The sequence below is a fragment of the Ammospiza caudacuta genome, chromosome 29 (assembly GCF_027887145.1).
Source record: "Ammospiza caudacuta isolate bAmmCau1 chromosome 29, bAmmCau1.pri, whole genome shotgun sequence".
Lineage (NCBI taxonomy): Eukaryota > Metazoa > Chordata > Aves > Passeriformes > Passerellidae > Ammospiza > Ammospiza caudacuta.
The window spans coordinates 638,366-659,699 of NC_080621.1; the positions used below are offsets into that span (position 1 = coordinate 638,366).

Here is a 21,334-nt window from a genome sequence, read left to right on the forward strand (position 1 = left end):
TTTTGGGGTTTTTTTGGGGGGAGGGGATTTTTGGGGTGCCCCTCCCCCCTCCGGCCGCTCCCATAAAACAAAAGGGGGGGGGGGGAGGGGTGGGGGAGGGGTGACAGATGGGGGAGGGGTCACTGAGCCTGTGGGGGAGGGGAGAGAAAAGAAAAGGGGGGGGGGTGAGGGGGGACCCCAAAAACCCCCTGGGGGAATTTGGGGGGTCCAGGGGGGATTTTGGGGTATTTGGGGTTAATTTGGGGGGGTTTTGGGGTTAATTTTGGGGTTTTTGGGGTTAATTTGGGGTGGTTTTGGGGTTAATTTTGGGGTTTTTTGGGGTTAATTTTGGGGTTAATTTTGGGGTATTTTTGGGGTGTTTTTGGAGTTAATTTTGGGGTATTTCGGGTTAATTTTGGGGTTAATTTTGGGTTAATTTTAGGGCATTTTTTGGGTGTTTTTTTGGGGTAATTTTTGGGGTAATTTTGGGCTATTTTTCAGGATATTTTTGTCACCGTACCTGCTGTCCCTGCTGGGGGGACTTTGGGCTATTTTCAGGGTATTTTTGGGATATTTTTTGGGATGTATTTTTGTCGCTGTCCCTGCTGTCCCTGCTGGGGGGATTTTGGGCTATTTTTGGGGTAATTTTGGGCTATTTTTGGTCTATTTTGGTCTATTTTTGGGGTAATTTTGGGCTATTTTTGGTCTATTTTTGGGCTATTATTGGGGTAATTTTGGGCTATTTTTGGTCTATTTTTGGGCTATTTTTGGGCTATTTTCGAGCCGTTCTTGCCCCGTACCTGCTGTCCCTGCTGGGCTATTTTGGGCTATTTTTCGTCTATTTTTGGGCTATTTTGGGCTATTTTGGGCTATTTTTGCCCCGTACCTGCTGTCCCCGCTGGGCTATTTTGGGCTATTTTTGGGCTATTTTTGGGCTATTTTGGGTTGGTTTTGGGCCGTTCTTGCCCCGTACCTGCTGTCCCTGCTGGGCTATTTTGGGCTAATTTGAGCTATTTTTGGGCTATTTTTGGGCTATTTTCACCCGCACCTGCTGTCCCTGCTGGGCTATTTTTGGTCTATTTTTGGTCTATTTTTGGTCTATTTTTGGGCTATTTTTGGGCTATTTTGGGCTATTTTCACCCCGTACCTGCTGTCCCTGCTGGGCTATTTTTGGGCTATTTTTGGGGATATTTTGGTCTATTTTCGGGCTATTTTCACCCCGTACCTGCTGTCCCTGCTGGGCGGGCGGGGGGGGTCCCGCGGGCCCGGCCCCCCCGGGGCTCTGCCCGTAGTACGCCGCCTGCTGTCTGTAGTACTCGGCCCAGGCCGCGCTGTAATCGGGCTGGGGGCCGGGGGGAGCCCCGGGACCCCCCCCCGAGGCCACCTGGGCGGCTGGGGGAACACGGGGGGGGTCAGCACCCCAAAAACCCCAAAATCCCCACAAAACCCCCTCCCAAAACCCCAAAATCCCCACAAAACCCCACAAAAACCCCAAAATCCCCACAAAACCCCCTCCCAAAACTCCAAAATCCCCACAAAACCCCCTCCCAAAACCCAAAATCCCCACAAAACCCCCTCCCAAAACCCCAAAATCCCCACAAAACCCCACAAAAACCCCAAAATCCCCACAAAACCCCGTCCCAAAACCCCAGAAAAATCCCCCCAAAAATCCCCACAAAACCCCCTCCCAAAACCCCACAAAAATCCCCACAAAAACCCCCCAAAAATCCCCACAAAAATCCCCACAAAACCCCCTCCCAAAATCCCCCAAAAATCCCCATAGAAACCCCCCAAAAATCCCCACAAAACCCCCTCCCAAAATCCCCCAAAAATCCCCACAAAAATCCCCCCAAAAACCACAAAGTCCCCTCAAAAACCCCCCAAAAATCCCCACAAAACCCCCTCCCAAAACCCCACAAAAATCCCCCCCAAAATCCCCCCAAAACCCCACAAAAATCCCCACAAAAACCCCCCAAAAATCCCCACAAAAATCCCCCCAAAAACCCCAAAAACCCCCTCCCAAAACCCCACAAAAATCCCCACAAAACCCCCTCCCAAAATCCCCCAAAAATGCCCCCAAAAATCCCCCCAAAAACCCCTCCCAAAACCCCAAAATCCCCACAAAAACCCCTCCCAAAACCCCACAAAAATCCCCACAAAAATCCCCACAAAACCCCCTCCCAAAACCCAACAAAAATCCCCCAAAAACCCCAAAACCCCACAAAAATCCCTCCCAAAATCCCTCTGAAATCCCAAAATCCCCCCCAAAAATCCCCCTGAAATTCCGAAATCCCCCCCAAAACCCCACAAACCCCCACCCAAAATCCGCCCTAAAAATCCCCAAAATCCCCATCCCAAAACCCGACAAAAATCCCCCCAAACCTCCCCAAAAATCCCCCCCAAAAAACCCCAAAAATCCCCAAAAAAATCCCCAAAATCTCCCCCAAAAATCCCCCCAAAACCCCAAAAATCCCCCAAACTCCCCCCCAAAAACCCCAAAATCTCCCCCAAAAATCCCCCCACGACCCCCACCCAAAATCGCCCCAGAAACCTGAAAATTCCTCCAAAAACCCCAAAATTTTGGGGTTCTGGAGTTTTTGGAAGAGGTTTTGGGGGGGATTTTTAGGGGGGATTTGGGGATTTTTGGGATTTCTGGGGGAATTTTGGGGGGGGAATTTTGGGGTTTTTTAGGGAGGGATTTTGGGATTTCTGCGGGAATTTCGGGAGGGATTTTTGGGGAATTTTGGGGGAATTTTAGGGAGGGATTTTTGGGGATTTCTGGGGGAATTTTGGGAGAGATTTTTGGGGAATTTTGGGGGAATTTTTGGGGGGGATTTTGGGATTTCAGGGGGGAGTTTGGGGGGGGAATTTTGGGTATTTTTGGGGGGATTTTTGGGGGCATTTTTGGGATTTCTGGGGGAATTTTGGGGGGGGAACTTTGGGGTTTTTTAGGGAGGGATTTTGGGATTTCTGGGGGAATTTTGGGTGGAATTTTGGGGTTTTTTAGGGAGGGATTTTGGAGGGATTTTTGGGGAATTTTGGGGATTTTTAGGGAGGGATTTTGGGATTTCTGGGGGAATCTTGGGAGGGATTTTTGGGGAATTTCGGGGGAATTTTTGGGGGAGATTTTAGGATTTCAGGGGGGATTTTGGGGGGGAATTTGGGGTTTTTTAGGGAGGGATTTTTGGGGATTTCTGGGGGAATTTTGGGAGAGATTTTTGGGGAATTTTGGGGGAATTTTTGGGGGGGATTTTGGGATTTCAGGGGGGATTTTTGGGGGGGAATTTTGGGTATTTTTGGGGGGATTTTTGGGGAATTTTTAGGGGGGATTTTGGGATTTCTGGGGGATTTTGGGGGGGAATTTGGGGTATTTTTGAGGGGGGATTTTGGGATTTCAGGGGGGATTTGAGGGGGGGAATTTGGGGTATTTTTGGGGGAGATTTTTGGGATTTCTGGGGGAATTTCGGGAGGGAGTTTTGGGAAATTTTGGGGGAATTTTGGGAGGGATTTTTGGGGTATTTTGGGGTTTTTTAGGGAGGCATTTTGGGATTTCTGGGGGAATTTTGGGAGGAATTTTGGGGTTTTTTAGGGAGGGATTTTGGGATTTCAGGGGGGATTTTTGGGGGGGATTTTTGGGATTTCTGGGGGAATTTCGGGAGGGATTTTTGGGGGGATTTTTGGGATTTCTGGGGGAATTTCGGGAGGGATTTTTTGGGGGGGATTTTTGGGATTTCAGGGGAGATTTTGGGGTTTTTTTTCTGAGGGATTTTTGGGGATTTTTTGGGGGTCCTTACCTTGTTTTTTGTAATATTCCTCCCAGGCCTTGGTGTAGTCCTGCTGTGGGGGCGCCCCCGGCTGCTGCGGCTGCTGGCCTGGGGGGCACAGGGGCTGAATTTGGGGTGCCCGGGGCAAATCTGGGGTGCCAGGGGCAGATTTGGGGTCCCTGGGACAAATCTGGGGTACCCAGGGCAAATCTGGGGTCCCTGGGGCAAATCTGGGGTACCCGGGGCAAATCTGGGGTCCCTGGGGCAAATCTGGGGTGCCAGGGGCAAATCTGGGGTCCCTGGGGCAAATCTGGGGTACCCGGGGCAAATCTGGGGTCCCTGGGGCAAATCTGGGGTGCCAGGGGCAGATTTGGGGTACCCTGGGGCAAATCTGGGGTGCCCGGGGCAAATCTTGGGTACCCGGGGCAAATCTGGGGTGCCCGGGGCAAATCTGGGGTACCCGGGGCAAATCTGGGGTGCCCGGGGCACGTTTGGGGTCATTGGGGCCAATCTGGGGTCCCTGAGGCAAATCTGGGGTGCCCGGGGCAAATCTGGGGTGCCCGGGGCAAATCTGGGGTACCCGGGGCAAATCTGGGGTGCCCGGGGCAAATCTGGGGTGCCCGGGGCACGTTTGGGGTCATTGGGGTGGATTTGGGGCAGATTTGGGGTCCCTGGGGCAGAATTTAGGGGTCCTCAGGGGCAGATTTGGGGTCCCTGGGGCAGATCTGGGGTGAATTTTGGGGAGCCCAGCCTGAATTTTGGGCTGGATTTTGGGGTGAATTTCGAGGACCCCAGACCCGATTTCAGGCTGGGTTTTGAGGACCCCAGACCCGATTTTAGGCCGGATTTTGAGGACCCCAGACTCAATTTTAGGCTGGATTTTGAGGACCCCAGGCTGAATATTGGGGTGAATTTTGGGCTGGGTTTTGGGGTGGATTTTGAGGACTCCAAGGTGAATTTTGGGGTGAATTTTGGGGTGAATTTTGAGGAGTCCAAGCTGAATTTTGTGGTGAATTTTAGGAGTTTTAAGCCCCAAACCCCTGAATTTTGGGCTGAATTTTGGGCTGGATTTTGGGCACCCCAGGCTGGATTTTAAGATGAATTTTGGGCTGGGTTTTGGGCTGGATATTGGGCACCCCAGGGTGGATTTTAAACTGAATTTTGGGCTGGATTTTGGGCACCCCAGGCTGGATTTTACACTGAATTTTGACCATTTTTCCCCGGATTTGCCCCACTCACCCAGTTTCTTGTAGTACTCCCAGGGAGAACCCAGGCTGGATTTTACACTGAATTTTGACCATTTTTCCCTGAATTTGCCCCCACTCACCCAGTTTCTTGTAGTACTCCCAAGGAGAACCCAGGCTGGATTTTAAACTGAATTTTAGGCTGGGTTTTGGGCTGGATTCTGGGCACCCCAGGGTGGATTTTAACTGAATTTTGGGCTGGATTTTGGGCACCCCAGGCTGGATTTTAAATTGAATTTTGGGCTGGATTTTGGGCACCCCAGGCTGGATTTTAAATTGAATTTTGGGCTGGATTCTGGGCACCCCAGGCTGGATTTTACACTGAATTTCAACCGTTTCCCCCCCGGATTGCCCCCACTCACCCAGTTTCTTGTAGTACTCCCAAGGAGAACCCAGGCTGGACTTTAAACTGAATTTTAGGCTGGGTTTTGGGCTGGATTCTGGGCACCCCAGGGTGGATTTTAACTGAATTTTGGGCTGGATTTTGGGCACCCCAGGCTGGATTTTAAATTGAATTTTGGGCTGGATTCTGGGCACCCCAGGCTGGATTTTACACTGAATTTTGACCATTTTCACCCCTGTTTTGCCCCACTCACCCAGTTTCTTGTAGTACTCCCAGGGAGAACCCAGGCTGGATTTTACACTGAATTTTGACCATTTTTCCCTGAATTTGCCCCCACTCACCCAGTTTCTTGTAGTACTCCCAAGGAGAACCCAGGCTGGATTTTAAACTGAATTTTAGGCTGGGTTTTGGGCTGGATTCTGGGCACCCCAGGGTGGATTTTAACTGAATTTTGGGCTGGATTTTGGGCACCCCAGGCTGGATTTTAAATTGAATTTTGGGCTGGATTTTGGGCACCCCAGGCTGGATTTTAAATTGAATTTTGGGCTGGATTCTGGGCACCCCAGGCTGGATTTTACACTGAATTTCAACCGTTTCACCCCCGGATTGCCCCCACTCACCCAGTTTCTTGTAGTACTCCCAAGGAGAACCCAGGCTGGACTTTAAACTGAATTTTAGGCTGGGTTTTGGGCTGGATTCTGGGCACCCCAGGCTGGATTTTACACTGAATTTTGACCATTTTCACCCCTGTTTTGCCCCACTCACCCAGTTTCTTATAGTACTCCCAGGGAGAACCCAGGCTGGATTTTACACTGAATTTTGGGCTGGGTTTTGGGCTGGATTCTGGGCTGGATTTTGGGCACCCCAGGCTGGATTTTACACTGAATTTTAACCGTTTCCCCCCCGGATTGCCCCCACTCACCCAGTTTCTTGTAGTACTCCCAGGGAGACCCCAGGCTGGATTTTACACTGAATTTTAACCATTTTCACCCCAAATTTCCCCCACTCACCCAGTTTCTTGTAGTACTCCTCCCAGGCCTTGCTGTAGTCGGCCTGGCCGCCGGGGGGGGGCTGGGGGGGCTCTCCCTGCAGGGGGGGGGGCGGGGGGCGGCTGCGCGGGCCCGGGGGGCTGCTGGTAGTAGTGCTGGTAGTAGGCGGCCCAGGCCGCGCTGGGGTCCGGCGCCGGCGCCTTGCCTGGGGGGGGCCCCAAAACCCGCCCGCAGTTAGTCGGGGGGGGCCCGGAAATTCGGGAATTACACCCAGAAATTCGGGAATTACCCCCCCAAAAATTCGGGAATTACACCCCAAAAATTCGAGAATTATACCCCAAAAACTCCGGAATGATCCCCGAAAACTCGGAAATTATACCTAAAAAATCCGCGATTTACCCCCCTAAAAATTCGGGAATTATACCCCAAAAATTCGGGAATTATACCCCAAAAATTCAGGAATTACCCCCCAAAAAGTCAGGAATTACTCCCCAAAATTCAGGAATTACCCCCCAAAAATTCGGGAATTACCCCCCCAAAAATTTAGGAATTATCCCCCAAAAATTCAGGAATTATCCCCCAAAAATTCGGGAATTACCCCCCAAAAAATTCGGGAATTATACCCCAAAAATTCGGGAATTATACCCCAAAAATTCAGGAATTACCCTCCGAAAATTCAGGAATTACCCCCCCAAAAATTCAAGAATTATCCCCCAAAAATTCGGGAATTACCCCCCAAAAATTCAGGAATTACCCCCCCCAAAAATTCGGGAATTATCCCCCAAAAATTCGGGAATCACCCCCCAAAAAATTCGGGAATTATCCCCCCAAAACTTCAGGACTTATCCCCCAAAAATTCGGGAATTACCCCCCTAAAAATTCAGGAATTATACCCCAAAAATTCGGGAATCACCCCCCAAAAAATTCGGGAATTACCCCCCCAAAAATTCGGGAAGTATACCCCAAAAATTCGGGAATTATCCCTCAAAAATTCGGGAATTACCCCCCCAAAAATTCAGGAATTATCCCCCGAAAATTCAGGAATTATACCCCAAAAATTCGGGAATCGTCCCCTAAAAATTCGGGAATTATACCTCAAAAATTCGGGAATTACACCCCAAAAATTCGGGAATCGTCCCCTAAAAATTCGGGAATTACCCCCCCAAAAATTCGGGAATTATACCCCAAAATTCAGGAATTATACCCCAAAAATTCGGGAATTATACCCCAAAAATTCAAGAATTATACCCCAAAAATTTGCGAATTACCCTCCTAAAAATTCAGGAATTACCCCCCCCAAAAATTCAGGAATTATCCCCCAAAAATTCGGGAATTATGCCTAAAAAATTAGCGAATTACCCCCCTAAAAATTCGGGAATTATGCCCCAAAAATTTGGGAATTACCCCCCCAAAAATTCGGGAATTATACCCCAAAATTCAGGAATTATACCCCAAAAATTCGGGAATTATACCCCAAAATTCAGGAATTATACCCAAAAATTCGGGAATTACCCCCCAAAAATTCGGGAATTATACCCCAAAAATTCGGGAATTACCCCCCAAAAAGTCAGGAATTACTCCCCCAAAATTCAGGAATTACCCCCCCAAAAATTCAGGAATTATACCCCAAAAATTAGGGAATTATACCCCCAAAAGTCAGGAATTATACCTCAAAAATTCGCAAATCACCCCCCAAAAAATTCGGGACTTATCCCCCAAAAATTCAGGACTTATCCCCCAAAAATTCGGGAATTACCCCCCTAAAAATCCAGGAATTATCCCCCAAAATTTGGGAATTACCCCCCTAAAAATTCAGGAATTATACCCCAAAAATTCGGGAATTATACCCCAAAAATTTGGGAATTACCCCCAAAAATTCAGGAATTACCCCCCAAAAATTCAGGAATTATCCCCCCAAAAATTCAGGAATTATCCCCCCAAAATTCGGGAATTACGCCCCAAAAAATTAGGAATTATCCCCCAAAAATTCGGGAATTATCCCCCAAAAATTCAGGAATTACCCCCCCAAAAATTCAGGAATTACCCCCCGAAAATTTGAGAATTACCCCCCAAAATTTGGGATCTCTACCCCCGGAAATTTGGGACTTTTGTCCCCCAAAAATTGGATTTTTTTACCCCCCAAAATTGGATTTTTTATCCCCCCCCCAAAAAAAATGGAATTTCTACCCCCAAAAATTGGGATTTTTACTCCTAAAATTCGGGATTTTTACCCCCAAAAATTGGGATTTTTACACCCCAAAAATTGGGGATTTTTAGCCCCAAAATTTGGGATTTCCACCCCCCCTAAAATTGCCCAAATTTGGGGACCCAAGTGGGGTCAGAAATTGTCCCAAAAATCCCAAAACCCCAAAATTCTGGGAGCCCCCCAAAAACCCCAAATCCCCCCAAACCCAAAAGGTCCCACCCCAAACCCCCCAGAAATTTGGGGATTTTTTTAGGATTTTCTCAAAATATCCCCCCAAAATCCCAAAATTTCCCCCAAAATCCCAAACCCCGACCCCAAATGGGTCCCCCAAACCCTTTTAGGGGTCCCCCAAAATTCATAAACCCCAAAAACCCCAAATCCCCCCCCAAACAATCCCCAAAAACCCCCCAAATTTTGTGGGATTTTTTTAGGATTTTCCCAAATATCCCCCAAAATCCCAAAATTCCCACCAAAATCCCAAACCCCGACCCCAAATGGGTTCCCCCAACCCTTTTAGGGGCCCCCCAAAATTCGGAGACCCCCAAAAACCCCAAACCCAAAAGGTCCCACCCCCAACCCCCCAAAAGTTTTGGAATTTTTTTAGGATTTTCCCAAAATTTCCCCCAAAGCCCCAAACCCCGACCCCAAATGGGTCCCCCAAACCCTTTTAGGGGCCCCCCAAAATTCGGGGACCCCCCAAAACCCAAAAGGTCCTACCCCAAACCCCTTAAAAATTTGGGGATTTTTTTAGGATTTTCTTAAATATCCCCCTAAAATCCGAAAATTTCCCCCAAAATCCCAAGATTTTCCCCAAAATCCCAAACCCCGACCCCAAATGGGTTCCCCCAAACCCTTTTAGGGGTCCCCCAAAACCCCCAAAAACTGGAAAGGTCCCACCCCAAACCCCTTAAAAATTTGGTGATTTTTTTTAGGATTTTCCCAAAATTTCCCCCAAAGCCCCAAAATTTTCCCCAAAATCCCAAAATTTCCCCCAAAACCCCAAAGCCCGACCCCAAATGGGTTCCCCCAAACCCTTTTAGGGGTCCCCCAAAATCAGGGACCCCCCCAAACCCCCAAATACTCACTGGGGTCGTGCGGGGCGGGCGGCTGCCACTGGGGGTACGCGTTCCCCCAGCCCTGCGGCGGGTACTGGTGTGGGGGGGGTCCCCCCGGGCTGCAAAATTTGGGGTTCAGGGGGTGAATTTGGGGATTTTGGGGGTTTTCAGGGCGGCTTTTCGGGGTTCACCCCAACAAAAGGGGGGTACTCACTGCGGGGGGGCTCCGGGGGGGCCCTGGTTGAAGGGGCCGGGGTTGAAGGGTCCCATGGGGCCGGCGGGGCCGGGGGGACCCCCGGGGCCGGGGCCGGGCCCCACCGGGCACAGAGGGCCCTGAAAAGGGGGAAAATGGGGGGTCAGGGGACCCCAAAAGGCTTTTGGGGGGGTCCCAAAGGGTTTTGGGAGACCCCAAAAGGGTTTTAGGGTCTCTCAGAATGGTTTTGGGATTTTGGGGTCCCCCCCGTGGGATTTTTGGCAGGGTGCAGTTCCCTGTTCCGCCACCGGAGGGCGACGCTTGAGCCCTGAAAATTTTGGGATTTTCTTTTGGATTTTGGGGAATTTTTGGGGGGGGTTTGGGGTCTCCCCAGGAGGGTTTTAGGTCAGAGTTGGGATTTTGGGGTCCCCGAGGAGCATTTTAGGGTCCCTCAGAATGGTTTTGGGATCAGGGCTGCGATTTTGGGGTCCCCCCGTGGGATTTTTGGCAGGGTGCAGTTCCCTGTTCCGCCACCGGAGGGCGACGCTTGAGCCCTGAAAATTTTGGGGTTTTCTTTTGGATTTTGGGGAATTTTTGGGGGGACCAAGGGGAGTTTTGGGGTCCCTCGTGAGAGTTTTAGGTCAGGGCTGGGATTTTGGGGTCAGGGGAAGTTTTGGGGTCCCCCTGTGGGACTTTGGGCAGGTTGCAGTACCAAGTTTCCCCACCGGAGGGTGACACTCAAATCCCACAAATTTTGGGATTTTTTTTGTGGGGAATTTCTTTGGATTTTTGGGATTTTTTTTGGATATTTTTTTGGGGAATTTAGGGCAGTTTTGGGGTTCCCCAGGCCGGTGTTTGGGGTCCCCAAAAGGATTTTTGGGATCCCCCTGTAGGATTTTATGGCATCCTGCAGCACCACATTTCCCACTGGAGGGCCACACTCAAACCCCACAAATTTTGGGGATTTTTTGTGGGGAATTTCTTTGGAATTTTGGGATTTTTTTGGATACTTCTGGGGGACTTTAGGGCAATTTTGGGGTCTCCCAGGCCGGTTTTGGGGTCCCCCTGTACGATTTTGAGGTCACCTGCAGTACCACAATTCCCCACCGGAGGGCGCCACTCAAACCCCTCAAATTTTGCCATTTTTTGTGAGATTTTTTTGGGGATTTTTTTAGGCCAATTTTGGGGTGTCCCCCCCATATTTTTGGGGTGCCCCCACCTCGATTTTCTCCTCGATGAGCTGCTTGGCGTGGTCGATCTGCTGGGGGGTGCCGCGGATGACGAAGAGTTTGAAGTTGGGGTCCCCGTTGGGGGGCAGCTGCCGCGAGATCTCCACGAACGCCCCCGTCTGCTGGTTGATGGCCTTGACGTTCTCACCCCCTGCACCCCAAAACATCGGGGTCACAGGGGCACCCCAAAAACCCCCCCAAAAATCCCCCAAAAAGTCCCAAAATCCCAGGTCACAGGGGTACCCCAAAAAACCCAAAAAATCCCAAAATCCTAGGTCACAGGGGCACCCCAAAAAACCCAAAAATCCCCCAAAAAAATCCCCAAATCCCAGGTCACAGGGGCACCCCAAAATCCCCGTCTGCTGGTTGATGGAATTGATGTTCTCACCCACTGCACCCCAAAATATCGGGGTCACAGGGGCACCCCAAAAACCCAAAAATCCCCCCCAAAAAATCCCAAAATCCCAGGTCACAGGGGCACCCCAAAATCCCCGTCTGCTGGTTGATGGAATTGACGTTCTCACCCCATGAACCCCAAAAATATCAGGGTCACAGGGGCACCCCAAAAACCCAAAATCCCCAAAAAAATCCCCCAAAAAGTCCCAAATCCCAGGTCACAGGGGCACCCCAAAAAACCCAAAAATCCCCAAAACAATCCCTCCAAAAATCCCAAAATCCCAAGTCACAGGGGCACCCCAAAAAACCCAAAAATCCCCCAAAAAAATCCCCAAATCCCAGGTCACAGGGGCACCCCAAAATCCCCGTCTGCTGGTTGATGGAATTGATGTTCTCACCCCCTGCACCCCAAAATATCGGGGTCACAGGGGCACCCCAAAAACCCCAAATCCCCCAAAAAATCCCCAAAAAAATCCCCCAAAAATCCCCAAAATCCCAGGTCACAGGGGCACCCCAAAAAACCCAAAAATCCCCAAAACAATCCCCCAAAAAATCCCCAAATCCCAGGTCACAGGGGCACCCCAAAATCCCCGTCTGCTGGTTGATGGAATTGATGTTCTCACCCCCTGCACCCCAAAATATCGGGGTCACAGGGGCCCCCCAAAAAATCCCCCAAACCCCAAAAACCCCCCTAAACCCTTTGGGGTTGGATTTTGGGGTTATTTAGAGGGATTTTGGGGCCATTTATGGGAATTTTGGGGCCCTTTGGGGTTGGATTTTGGGGCCATTTGGGGTTGGATTTTGGGGCAATTTATGTAAATTTTGGGGCCATTTGGGGTTGGATTTTGGGGCCATTTATGGGAATTTTGGGGCCATTTGGGGTTGGATTTTGGTGCCATTTATTCGGAATTTTGGGGCTGGATTTTGGGGCAATTTATGGGAATTTTGGGGCCATTTGGGGTTGGATTTTGGGGCCATTTGGGGTTGAATTTTGGGGTTATTTAGAGGGATTTTCAGGTTGTTTGGGGTTGGATTTTGGGGCTGTTTGGGGTTGGATTTTGGGGCCGTCTGGGGTTGGATTTTGGGGCAATTTATGGGAATTTTGGGGATGGATTTTGGGGCCATTTGGGGAAACTTTTTGGGGTCGTTTGGGGGAATTTCAGGGAAGGATTTTGGGGCCATTTGGGGTTGGATTTTGGGGCCATTTATGGGAATTTTGGGGCCATTTAGGGTTGGATTTTGGGGCCATTTGGGGTTGGATTTTGGGGCCATTTATGGGAATTTTGGGGCCCTTTGGGGTTGGATTTTGGGGCAATTTATGGGAATTTTGGGGCCATTTGGGGTTGGATTTTGGGGCCATTTGGGGTTGGATTTTGGGGCCATTTATGGGAATTTTGGGGCCATTTGGGGTTGAATTTTGGGGTTATTTAGAGGGATTTTCGGGTTGTTTGGGGTTGGATTTTGGGGCTGTTTGGGGTTGGATTTTGGGGCCGTCTGGGGTTGGATTTTGGGGCAATTTATGGGAATTTTGGGGATGGATTTTGGGGCCATTTGGGGAAACTTTTTGGGGTCGTTTGGGGGAATTTCAGGGAAGGATTTTGGGGCCATTTGGGGTTGGACTTTGGGGCAATTTATGGGAATTTTGGGGCCATTTAGGGTTGGATTTTGGGGCCATTTGGGGTTGGATTTTGGGGCCATTTATGGGAATTTTTGGGAGGGATTTTGGGGCTGTTTGGGGTTGGACTTTGGGGTTATTTAGGGGGATTTTGGGGTTGGATTTTGGGGCCATTAGAAGAAAGATTTTGGGGCCATTTATGGGAATTTTGGGGCTGTTTGGGGTTGGACTTTGGGGCCATTTGTGGGGATTTTGGGGAGGGATTTTGGGGCCATTTGTGGCAATTTTGGGGTTGTTTAGGGGGATTTTAGGAGGGATTTTGGGGCTGTTTGGCGAGAAATTTTGGGGCCATTTGGGGTTGGATTTTGGGGCCACTGGGGGAGGGACTTGGGGGTTATTTAGGGGGATTTTGGGGCCATTTGTGGGGATTTTGGGGAGGGATTTTGGGGCTGTTTGGGGTTGGATTTTGGGGCAATTTTTGGGAACTTTGAGGCTGTTTGGGGGTTGGGTTTTAGGGTTGTTTATGGAAATTTTGGGGAGGGATTTCAGGGCCAGTTTTAGGGATTTTGGGCCCATTTAGGGAGAAATTTGGGGGTTTTTTTGGGGGCATTTTGGGGCCATTTGCGGGGATTTCAGGGGGATTGAGGGCTCAAGGGAGGGATTTGGGATTGAGGATTTTGGGGAGGGGTCCCGGGGGTCCTCACCTCGGCCGATGACCAGCCCACACTTGTGGGTGGGGATGGAGAAGGTCATTTCCCCCCCGGGGGGGCCCCAGGTGCCCTGGCCCCGCCCCCGGCCACGCCCCCCGGGGGGCAGCCCCGGCCCGGGGGGTCCTGGGGGGCCGCTCTGTGGGGAGGGGGCGGCAGTGAGGGGTGGGACCCCCCAAATAGGGGGGACACACCCCAAAAACCAGCCTTGAAACAGGGCTAAAACATCAATTAAATAGCTTTAAAATATCCGTAACATAGAAGTAAATCAGCTCTGAAACAGCCCTAAAATAGCCCCAAATAAATGATTAAGGCAGACCTAAAATAGCCTAAAAAATGCCTAAAACACCCCAAAAAGCAGCCGTAAAGACAGCTCTAAAAAATCCCTAAAGCACCCCAAAAAATCCCTGAATTAAAATCCCTGAATTAGCCCCAAAACACAGCCCTAAAATGGCCCTAAACCATCCCAAAAAGGTCCTAAACCAGCACTAAAACCAGCCCTAGACCAGCCCAAATTCACCCCAAAACCCACCCCAAACCCAGCCCTAAACTCGCCCTAAAAGACCCCATGAAAAACTCATATCCAGCCTTAAACCAGCTCTAAAAGCACCCAAAATCCAGCCCTAAAACCAGTCTTAAACCAGTCTTAAAACCCCCCAAAACCCAGCCCTAAAATGGCCCAAACCCACCCCAAAACCAGCCTTAAATCAGCCCTAAAACACCCCAAAACCAGCCCTGAAATGGCCCTAAAACACCCCAAAAACTGTCCCTAAAATGGCCCCAAAACACCCCAAAAACTGTCCCTAAACTGGCCCCAAAACACCCCAAAAACTGTCCCTAAACTGGCCCTATAAGTGCCCTAAAACCACCCTAAAATCCAGTCCTAAATGAGCCCTAAACCACCCCAAAAATGGCCCTAAACCAGCGCCAAAAACCCCAAACCCAGCCCTAAACAGCCCAAAAATCTGCCAGAAACCACCCCAAAAACCAGCTCTAAACCAGCCCTAAACCACCCCATAAACCACCCCAAAAACCAGCCCTAAACCAGCCCTAAACCACCCCAAAAACCAGCTCTAAACCAGCCCATAAACCACCCCAAAAACCAGCTCTAAACCAGCCCTAAACCATCCCATAAACCACCCCAAAAACCAGCCCCAAACCCAGCTCTTAACCAGCCCCAAACACCAGCCCTAAACCAGCCCTAAACCAGCCCTAAACCAGCTCTAAACCATCCCATAAACCAGCCCATAAACCAGCCCTAAACCAGTCCTAAACCACCCTATAAACCATCCCAAACCATCCCATAAACCAGCCCATAAACCAGCCCTAAACCGCCCCAAAAACCAGCCCTAAACCAGCCCAAACCCAGCCCTAAACCAGCCCCAAAAGCCATTCCATAAACCAGCCCATAAACCAGCCCAAAACCATCCCAAAACCCAGCCCTGAACCAGCGCTAAACCACCCCAAAAACCATCCCAATAAACCAGCCCTAAACCAGCCCCAAAAACCCCAAACCCAGCCCTAAACAGCCCAAGTCAGCCATAAACCACCCCAAAACCAGCCCCAAACCAGCCCTAAACCACCCCAAACCAGCCCTAAACCAGCCCTAAACCAGCCCTAAACCAGCCCATAAACCATCCCAAACCAGCCCTAAACCAGCCCCATAAACCATCCCAAACCACCCCATAAACCAGCCCTAAACCACCCCATAAACCACCCCATAAACCAGCCCTAAACCAGCCCTAAACCATCCCAAACCACCCCATAAACCAGCCCTAAACCAGCCCATAAACCAGCCCATAAACCACCCCAAACCACCCCATAAACCAGCCCTAAACCAGCCCATAAACCACCCCAAAAACCCCTGAAATTACCCCAAAAAACCCCTGAAACCACCCCAAACTCAGCCCGAAACCACCCCAATCCACCCTGAGGCTCTGCAGCAGCTCGTGGATGATCCCCTGGCCCCAAAGCCCCCTCCCCAATTGCAGCCCCCTCCCCAATTCACCCTGAGGCTCTGCAGCAGCTCGTTGATGATCCCCACAAGGTGCAGCCCCCTCCCCAAGTGCAGCCCCCTCCCCAATTGAAGCCCCCTCCCCAATCCACCCTGAGGCTCTGCAGCAGCTCGTGGATGATCCCCACAGGGTGCAGCCCCCTCCCCAATTGAAGCCCCCTCCCCAATTCACCCTGAGGCTCTGCAGCAGCTCGTTGATGATCCTGGCCGCGTGCTCGCAGCGCTCCGGGGGTCCCATGATGTGAGCGATCTTCTCCGGGCCCGTGCCGTCGTCTGGGCAATTTGGGGAGGGGGCTTCAGCTTGGGGATGGTCAAAACCCCCTCCTCAAATTTCATAAAGCCCCCCCCCCCCCCCCCCTCAAATTCCCTCCCTAAATTCCCCAAATTCCCTCCCCAAAATTCCACAAATTCCCACCCTAAATTTGAGTGAATTTTGGGGAGGGGGCTTTGAGTTGGGGACCCTCTAATCCCCCTCCTCAAATTCCTCAAAGCCCCCTCCTCAAATTCCTCAAAATCCCCAAATCCCCCTCCCCAAATTCCTTAAATGCCTCAAAGCCCCCTCCCCAAATTCCCCAAATTCTCACCCTGAGGCAAGGAGGGAATTTGGGGAGGGGGCTTCAACTGGGGAGGGGGCTTTGGGTTGGGGGTCCTCAAAGCCCCCTCCTCAAATTCTTCAAAGCCCCTGCCCCAAATTCCTCAAAGCCCCCTCCCCAAATTCCCCAATTCCCCCCATCCCCAGAGTTCCCAGCTCTCACTAAATTGGGGAGGGGTCTCCAATTCTCCAATTTGGGGAGGGGTCTCCAATTTGGGGAGGGGTCTCACCTTGCTTGAACTGGATGCGGACCCTGGCGTCGTTCTGGATGTCTTCCCCAAATCCCCCTCCCCAAATTCCTCAAATCCCCCTCCCCAAATTCAACAAATGCCCCTCCCCAAATTCCTCAAATTCCCCAATTCCCCCTCCCCAAATTCCCCAATTCCCCTCGCTCTCAGCATTCCCTCAGCCTTCTCCAATTTGGGGAGGGGTCTCTGTGTGTGTCTCCAATTTGGGGAGGGGTCTCCAATTTGGGGAGGGGTCTCACCTTGCTTGAACTGGATGCACACGCCAGCATCGTTCTGGATCTTTTTGATCATTTCCCCAAAGCCCCCTCCCCAAATTCCCCAATTCCCCCCATCCCCAGCTCTCTCTAAATTGGGGAGGGGTCTCCAATTTGGGGAGGGGTCTCCAATTCTCCAATTTGGGGAGGGGTCTCACCTTGCTTGAACTGGATGCGCAGCCCGGCGTCGTTCTGGATCTTTTTGATCGTTTCCCCAAATCCCCCTCCCCAAATTCCTCAAATTCCTCAAATCCCCCTCCCCAAATTCCCCAATTCCCCCCATCCCCAGCCCTCTCCAAATTGGGGAGGGGTCTCCAATTTGGGGAGGGGTCTCCAATTTGGGGAGGGGTCTCACCTTGCTTGAACTGGATGCGCACCCCGGCGTCGTTCTAGATCTTTTTGATCGTTTCCCCAAAGCCCCCTCCCCAAATTCCCCAATTCCCCCCATCCCCAGCGTTCCCAGCCCTCTCCAATTTGGGGAGGGGTCTCCAATTCTCCAATTTGGGGAGGGGTCTCACCTTGCTTGAACTGGATGCGCACCCCGGCGTCGTTCTGGATCTTTTTGATCATCTCCCCGCTGCGGCCGATGACGACCCCGACCGAGTGGCGCGGCACCGGCACCTGGGGGAATTTGGGGAGGGGGCTCGGGGTGAGACCCCCACCCAAATCACTGCGGGGGGGGGGAATCAGTGGGGACTTTTTGCAGCAAAAAAACTCGGGGAGTTGGGGTGAAAATTCGGATTTTTGGGGGTGAAAAATGAGATTTTTTTGGGATTTTTTGGCTCAAAAAATTGGAATTTTTTGGGACCGACAATGAGATTTTTTGGCTTCGAAAATTGGATTTTCCATGGGGAAAATTTGGATTTTTTTGTCTTAAAAATTAGGTTTTTTGGCCTCAAAAATTCAATTTTTCATGGAGAAATTTGAGAGATTTTAGCATTAAAAACTGGATTTTTTGGCGCTAAAAATTGGATTTTTTTGGGACCAAAATTGAGATTTTTTGGCTTTAAAAATTGGAGTTTTCATGGGGAAAATTTGGATTCTTTTAGCATTAAAAATTGGATTTTTTGAGGGGAAAACTGAGACTTTTTTGGCATTCAAATTTTGATTTTTTTTGGCGTTAAAAATTGGATTTTTTTGGGACCAAAAATGAGATTTTTTGGCTTAAAAATTGGATTTTTCATGGGGAAAATTTGGATTCTTTTGACATTAAAAATTGGATTTTTTGGCCTTAAAACCAGGACTATTTCATCTTAAAAACTGAATTTTTTTAAGCATAAAAAATTCGAATTTTTGAGACAAAATTTGAGATTTTTTGCATTAAAATTTGGATTTCTTATGGTAAAAAATGACATTTTTGGCCTTAAAAATTGGGGGTTGATGGCATTAAAAATTGGATTTTTCGAGGGGAAAACTGAGACTTTTTTGGCATTCAAATTTTGATTTTTTTGGCGTTAAAAATTGGATTTTTTACCTTAAAACCAGGATTTTCCTCACCTTAAAAACTGGATTTTTTTAGCCTTAGAAATCGGATTTTCCACAGTGAAAAATCAGATTTGTTTTCATTTCAAACTGGATTTTTTTGGCCTCAAAAATTGGATTTTTTGTGGCGATTTGGGGATTTTGGGGGGATTTTAGGACAATTCGGGGGTGATTTGGCCGTGATTTTTGGGGTGATTTTAAGATGATTTTGGGATTATTTAGGGGTTGTTTAGAGGTGATTTTAGGGCAACTTTTGGGGTAAAAAATGGGGATTTTGGGGGTGATTTTTGAGGGAATATTTCAGGTAATTTTGGGATGATTTGGGGGTAAAAAAGGAGATTTTTAGGGCAATTTTTGGGGCAATTTCAGGATGATTTTAGGGTGATTTTGGGGTAAAAAAGGAGATTTTTAGGGCAATTTTTGGGGTGATTTTTGAAGTGAAAAGGGGGATTTTGGGGGTGAAGGAGGATTTTCTGGGGTGATTTTTGGAGTGTTTTTGGGGTGATTTGGGCAAGATTTTTGGGGTGATTTTTGAGGTGAACGAAGTTTCATTTTAGGATGATTTTGGGGGTGAAAAAGGAGATTTTTGGGGTGATTTTTTGCGTGGTTTTGGGGTGATTTAAGCATTTTTGGGGGGATTGTGGAGGTGAATTAAGTTTGATTTTGGGGGTGAAAAAGGAGATTTTTTGGGGGATTTTTGGGGTGATTTTGGGGTGATTTTGGAGGTGAACTAAGTTTGATTTTGGGATGATTTTGGGGGTGAAAAAGGAGATTTTTGGGGTGATTTCTGGAGTGTTTTTGGGGTGATTTCTAGATTAATTTTGGGGTGATTTTGGAGTGATTTTTGAGGTGAACTAAGTTTCATTTTATGATGATTTTGGGGGTAAAAAAGGAGATTTTTGGGGGGATTTTTGGGGTGATTTTGGAGATGAATTAAGTTTGATTTTGGGGGTGAAAAAGGAGATTTTTTTGGGGGGATTTTTGGGGTAATTTTGGGGTGATTTTGGAGGTGAAATAAGTTTGATTTTAGGATGATTTTGGGGGTGAAAAAGGAGATTTTTGAGGTGATTTTTGGAGTGGTTTTGGGGTAATTTCTAGATTAATTTAGGGGTGATTTTGGGATTATTTTGGGGGTGAAAAGGAGATTTTTGGGGTGATTTTTGGAGTGTTTTTGGGGTAATTACTAGATTAATTTTGGGATGATTTTGGGGTGATTTTGGGGTAATTTTGGGGTGATTTTGGGGTGATTTTGGGGTGATTTTGGGGGTCTCACTCACGTCGATCCCCCCTCCCAGGCGAGCTCCGTAGTCCGAGCGGTCCCCGAATCCTCCCTGGTCCCGCTCCCTCAGGATGTCCAGCACCATCTCACAGGCTTGCTGGCAATGGGGGCAGGTTTTGGGGTCAATTTGGGGTTTTTTGGGGTCAATTTGGGGTTTTTTTGGGGTTTTTCTCACCTGCACTTTGTAGGGCTCCCCAATGATCCGCAGGGGTTTGTCCACGTTGGTGTTCTGGGAACCGTCTTGGATCAGGATCATTTTGACTCCTGCTCGCTCCTGAAGGGGTTAAAAAATGAGTTCTCACCCCAAAAATATCCAGGGCACCCCAAAAATACAGAGGGAGCCCAAAATTGGTCAAAAAACCCCCAAAAAATTCACCCAGGGACCCCAAAAATCAGCCCAGAAAACTCCAAAATCAGCCCAAAAACCGTTTGGGATCAGAATCATTTTGACTCCTGCTCGCTCCTGAAGGGGTTAAAAAATGAGTTCTCACCCCAAAAACACCTAGGGAGCCCAAAATTGGTCAAAAAACCCAAAAAAAATCCAGGCAGGGACCTCAAAAAACCCCAAATCGTCCCCAAATGCCCCAAAATCTCCCTCAAACCTCCTCAAATCTCCTCAAAACGTTCCTAAACCCCTTCTAAATGTTCCTAAATCCCCTCAAATCCATCCTAAACCTCCTCAAACCTCCACTAAACCTCCCTAAATCCCCCTAAACCTCCTCAAACCCTCTAAATGTTCCTAAACCCCCTCTAAATGTGCCTAAATCCCCTCTAAATGTGCCTAAACCCCCTCTAAATGTGCCTAAATCCCATCTAAATGTGCCTAAATCCCATCTAAATGTGCCTAAATCCCCTCTAAATGTGCCTAAATCCCCTCTAAATGTGCCTAAATCCCCTCTAAATGTGCCTAAATTCCATCTAAATGTGTCTAAATCCCCTCAAATTGTTCCTAAACCTCCTCAAACCTCCACTAAACCTCCCTAAATCCCCCCCAAACCTCTCCAAACCCCCTCTAAATGTGCCTAAATCCCCTCTAAATGTGCCTAAATCTCTTTTAAATGTGCCTAAACCCCATCTAAATGCTCCTAAACCCCCTTTCAATGTCCCTAAACCCCCTCTAAACCTGTGCCGAGGTGGTTTGGGCACTCACCTGGAGCTGTTTGATGGTCTCACCGCCCTTGCCCGCGGGGATCATCAGCTCCTGCACGGCCCCTGAACCCCCTGAACCTCCTGAAACCCCCTCTAAATGTGCCTAAATCCCCTCTAAATGTGCCTAAACCCCCTCTAAATGTGCCTAAACCCCCTCTAAATGTGCCTAAATCCCCTCTAAATGTGCCTGAACCCCCTCTAAATGTGCCTAAATCTCCTCTAAATGTGCCTAAACCTCATCTAAATGTGCCTAAACCTCATCTAAATGTGCCTAAACCCCCTCTAAATGTGCCTAAACCCCCTCTAAATGTGCCTAAATCCCCTCTAAATGTTCCTAAATCCCCTCTAAATGTGCCTAAATCCCCTCTAAATGTGCCTAAATCCCCTGTAAACCCCAGCCGAGGTGGTTTAGGCGCACCTGGAGCTGTTTGATGGTCTCTCCGCCCTTGCCAATGACCAGCCCGGCCTTGCCCGCGGGGATCATCAGCTCCTGCACGGCCCCTGAACCCCCTGAACCTCCTGAAACCCCCTCTAAATGTTCCTAAATCCCCTCTAAATGTGCCTAAACCCCCTCTAAATGTGCCTAAACCCCCTCT

General features: G+C 49.2%; 1 protein-coding gene across 1 annotated transcript in view; it reads right to left on the reverse strand.

Annotated features, from left to right (window-relative positions):
• KHSRP (KH-type splicing regulatory protein) overlaps positions 1-21,334 on the reverse strand; it is a 29,995-nt gene continuing 8,661 nt past the window's right edge. The window contains 13 exon segments of the mRNA XM_058821478.1: positions 1-128; positions 1,205-1,371; positions 3,774-3,851; positions 6,341-6,429; positions 6,431-6,524; positions 9,611-9,699; positions 9,795-9,913; positions 10,993-11,153; positions 13,718-13,859; positions 15,907-16,007; positions 17,347-17,449; positions 19,588-19,686; positions 19,765-19,863. Of these exon segments, the coding sequence (XP_058677461.1) occupies positions 120-128; positions 1,205-1,371; positions 3,774-3,851; positions 6,341-6,429; positions 6,431-6,524; positions 9,611-9,699; positions 9,795-9,913; positions 10,993-11,153; positions 13,718-13,859; positions 15,907-16,007; positions 17,347-17,449; positions 19,588-19,686; positions 19,765-19,863 (1,350 nt within the window). The 3' untranslated portion in view covers positions 1-119.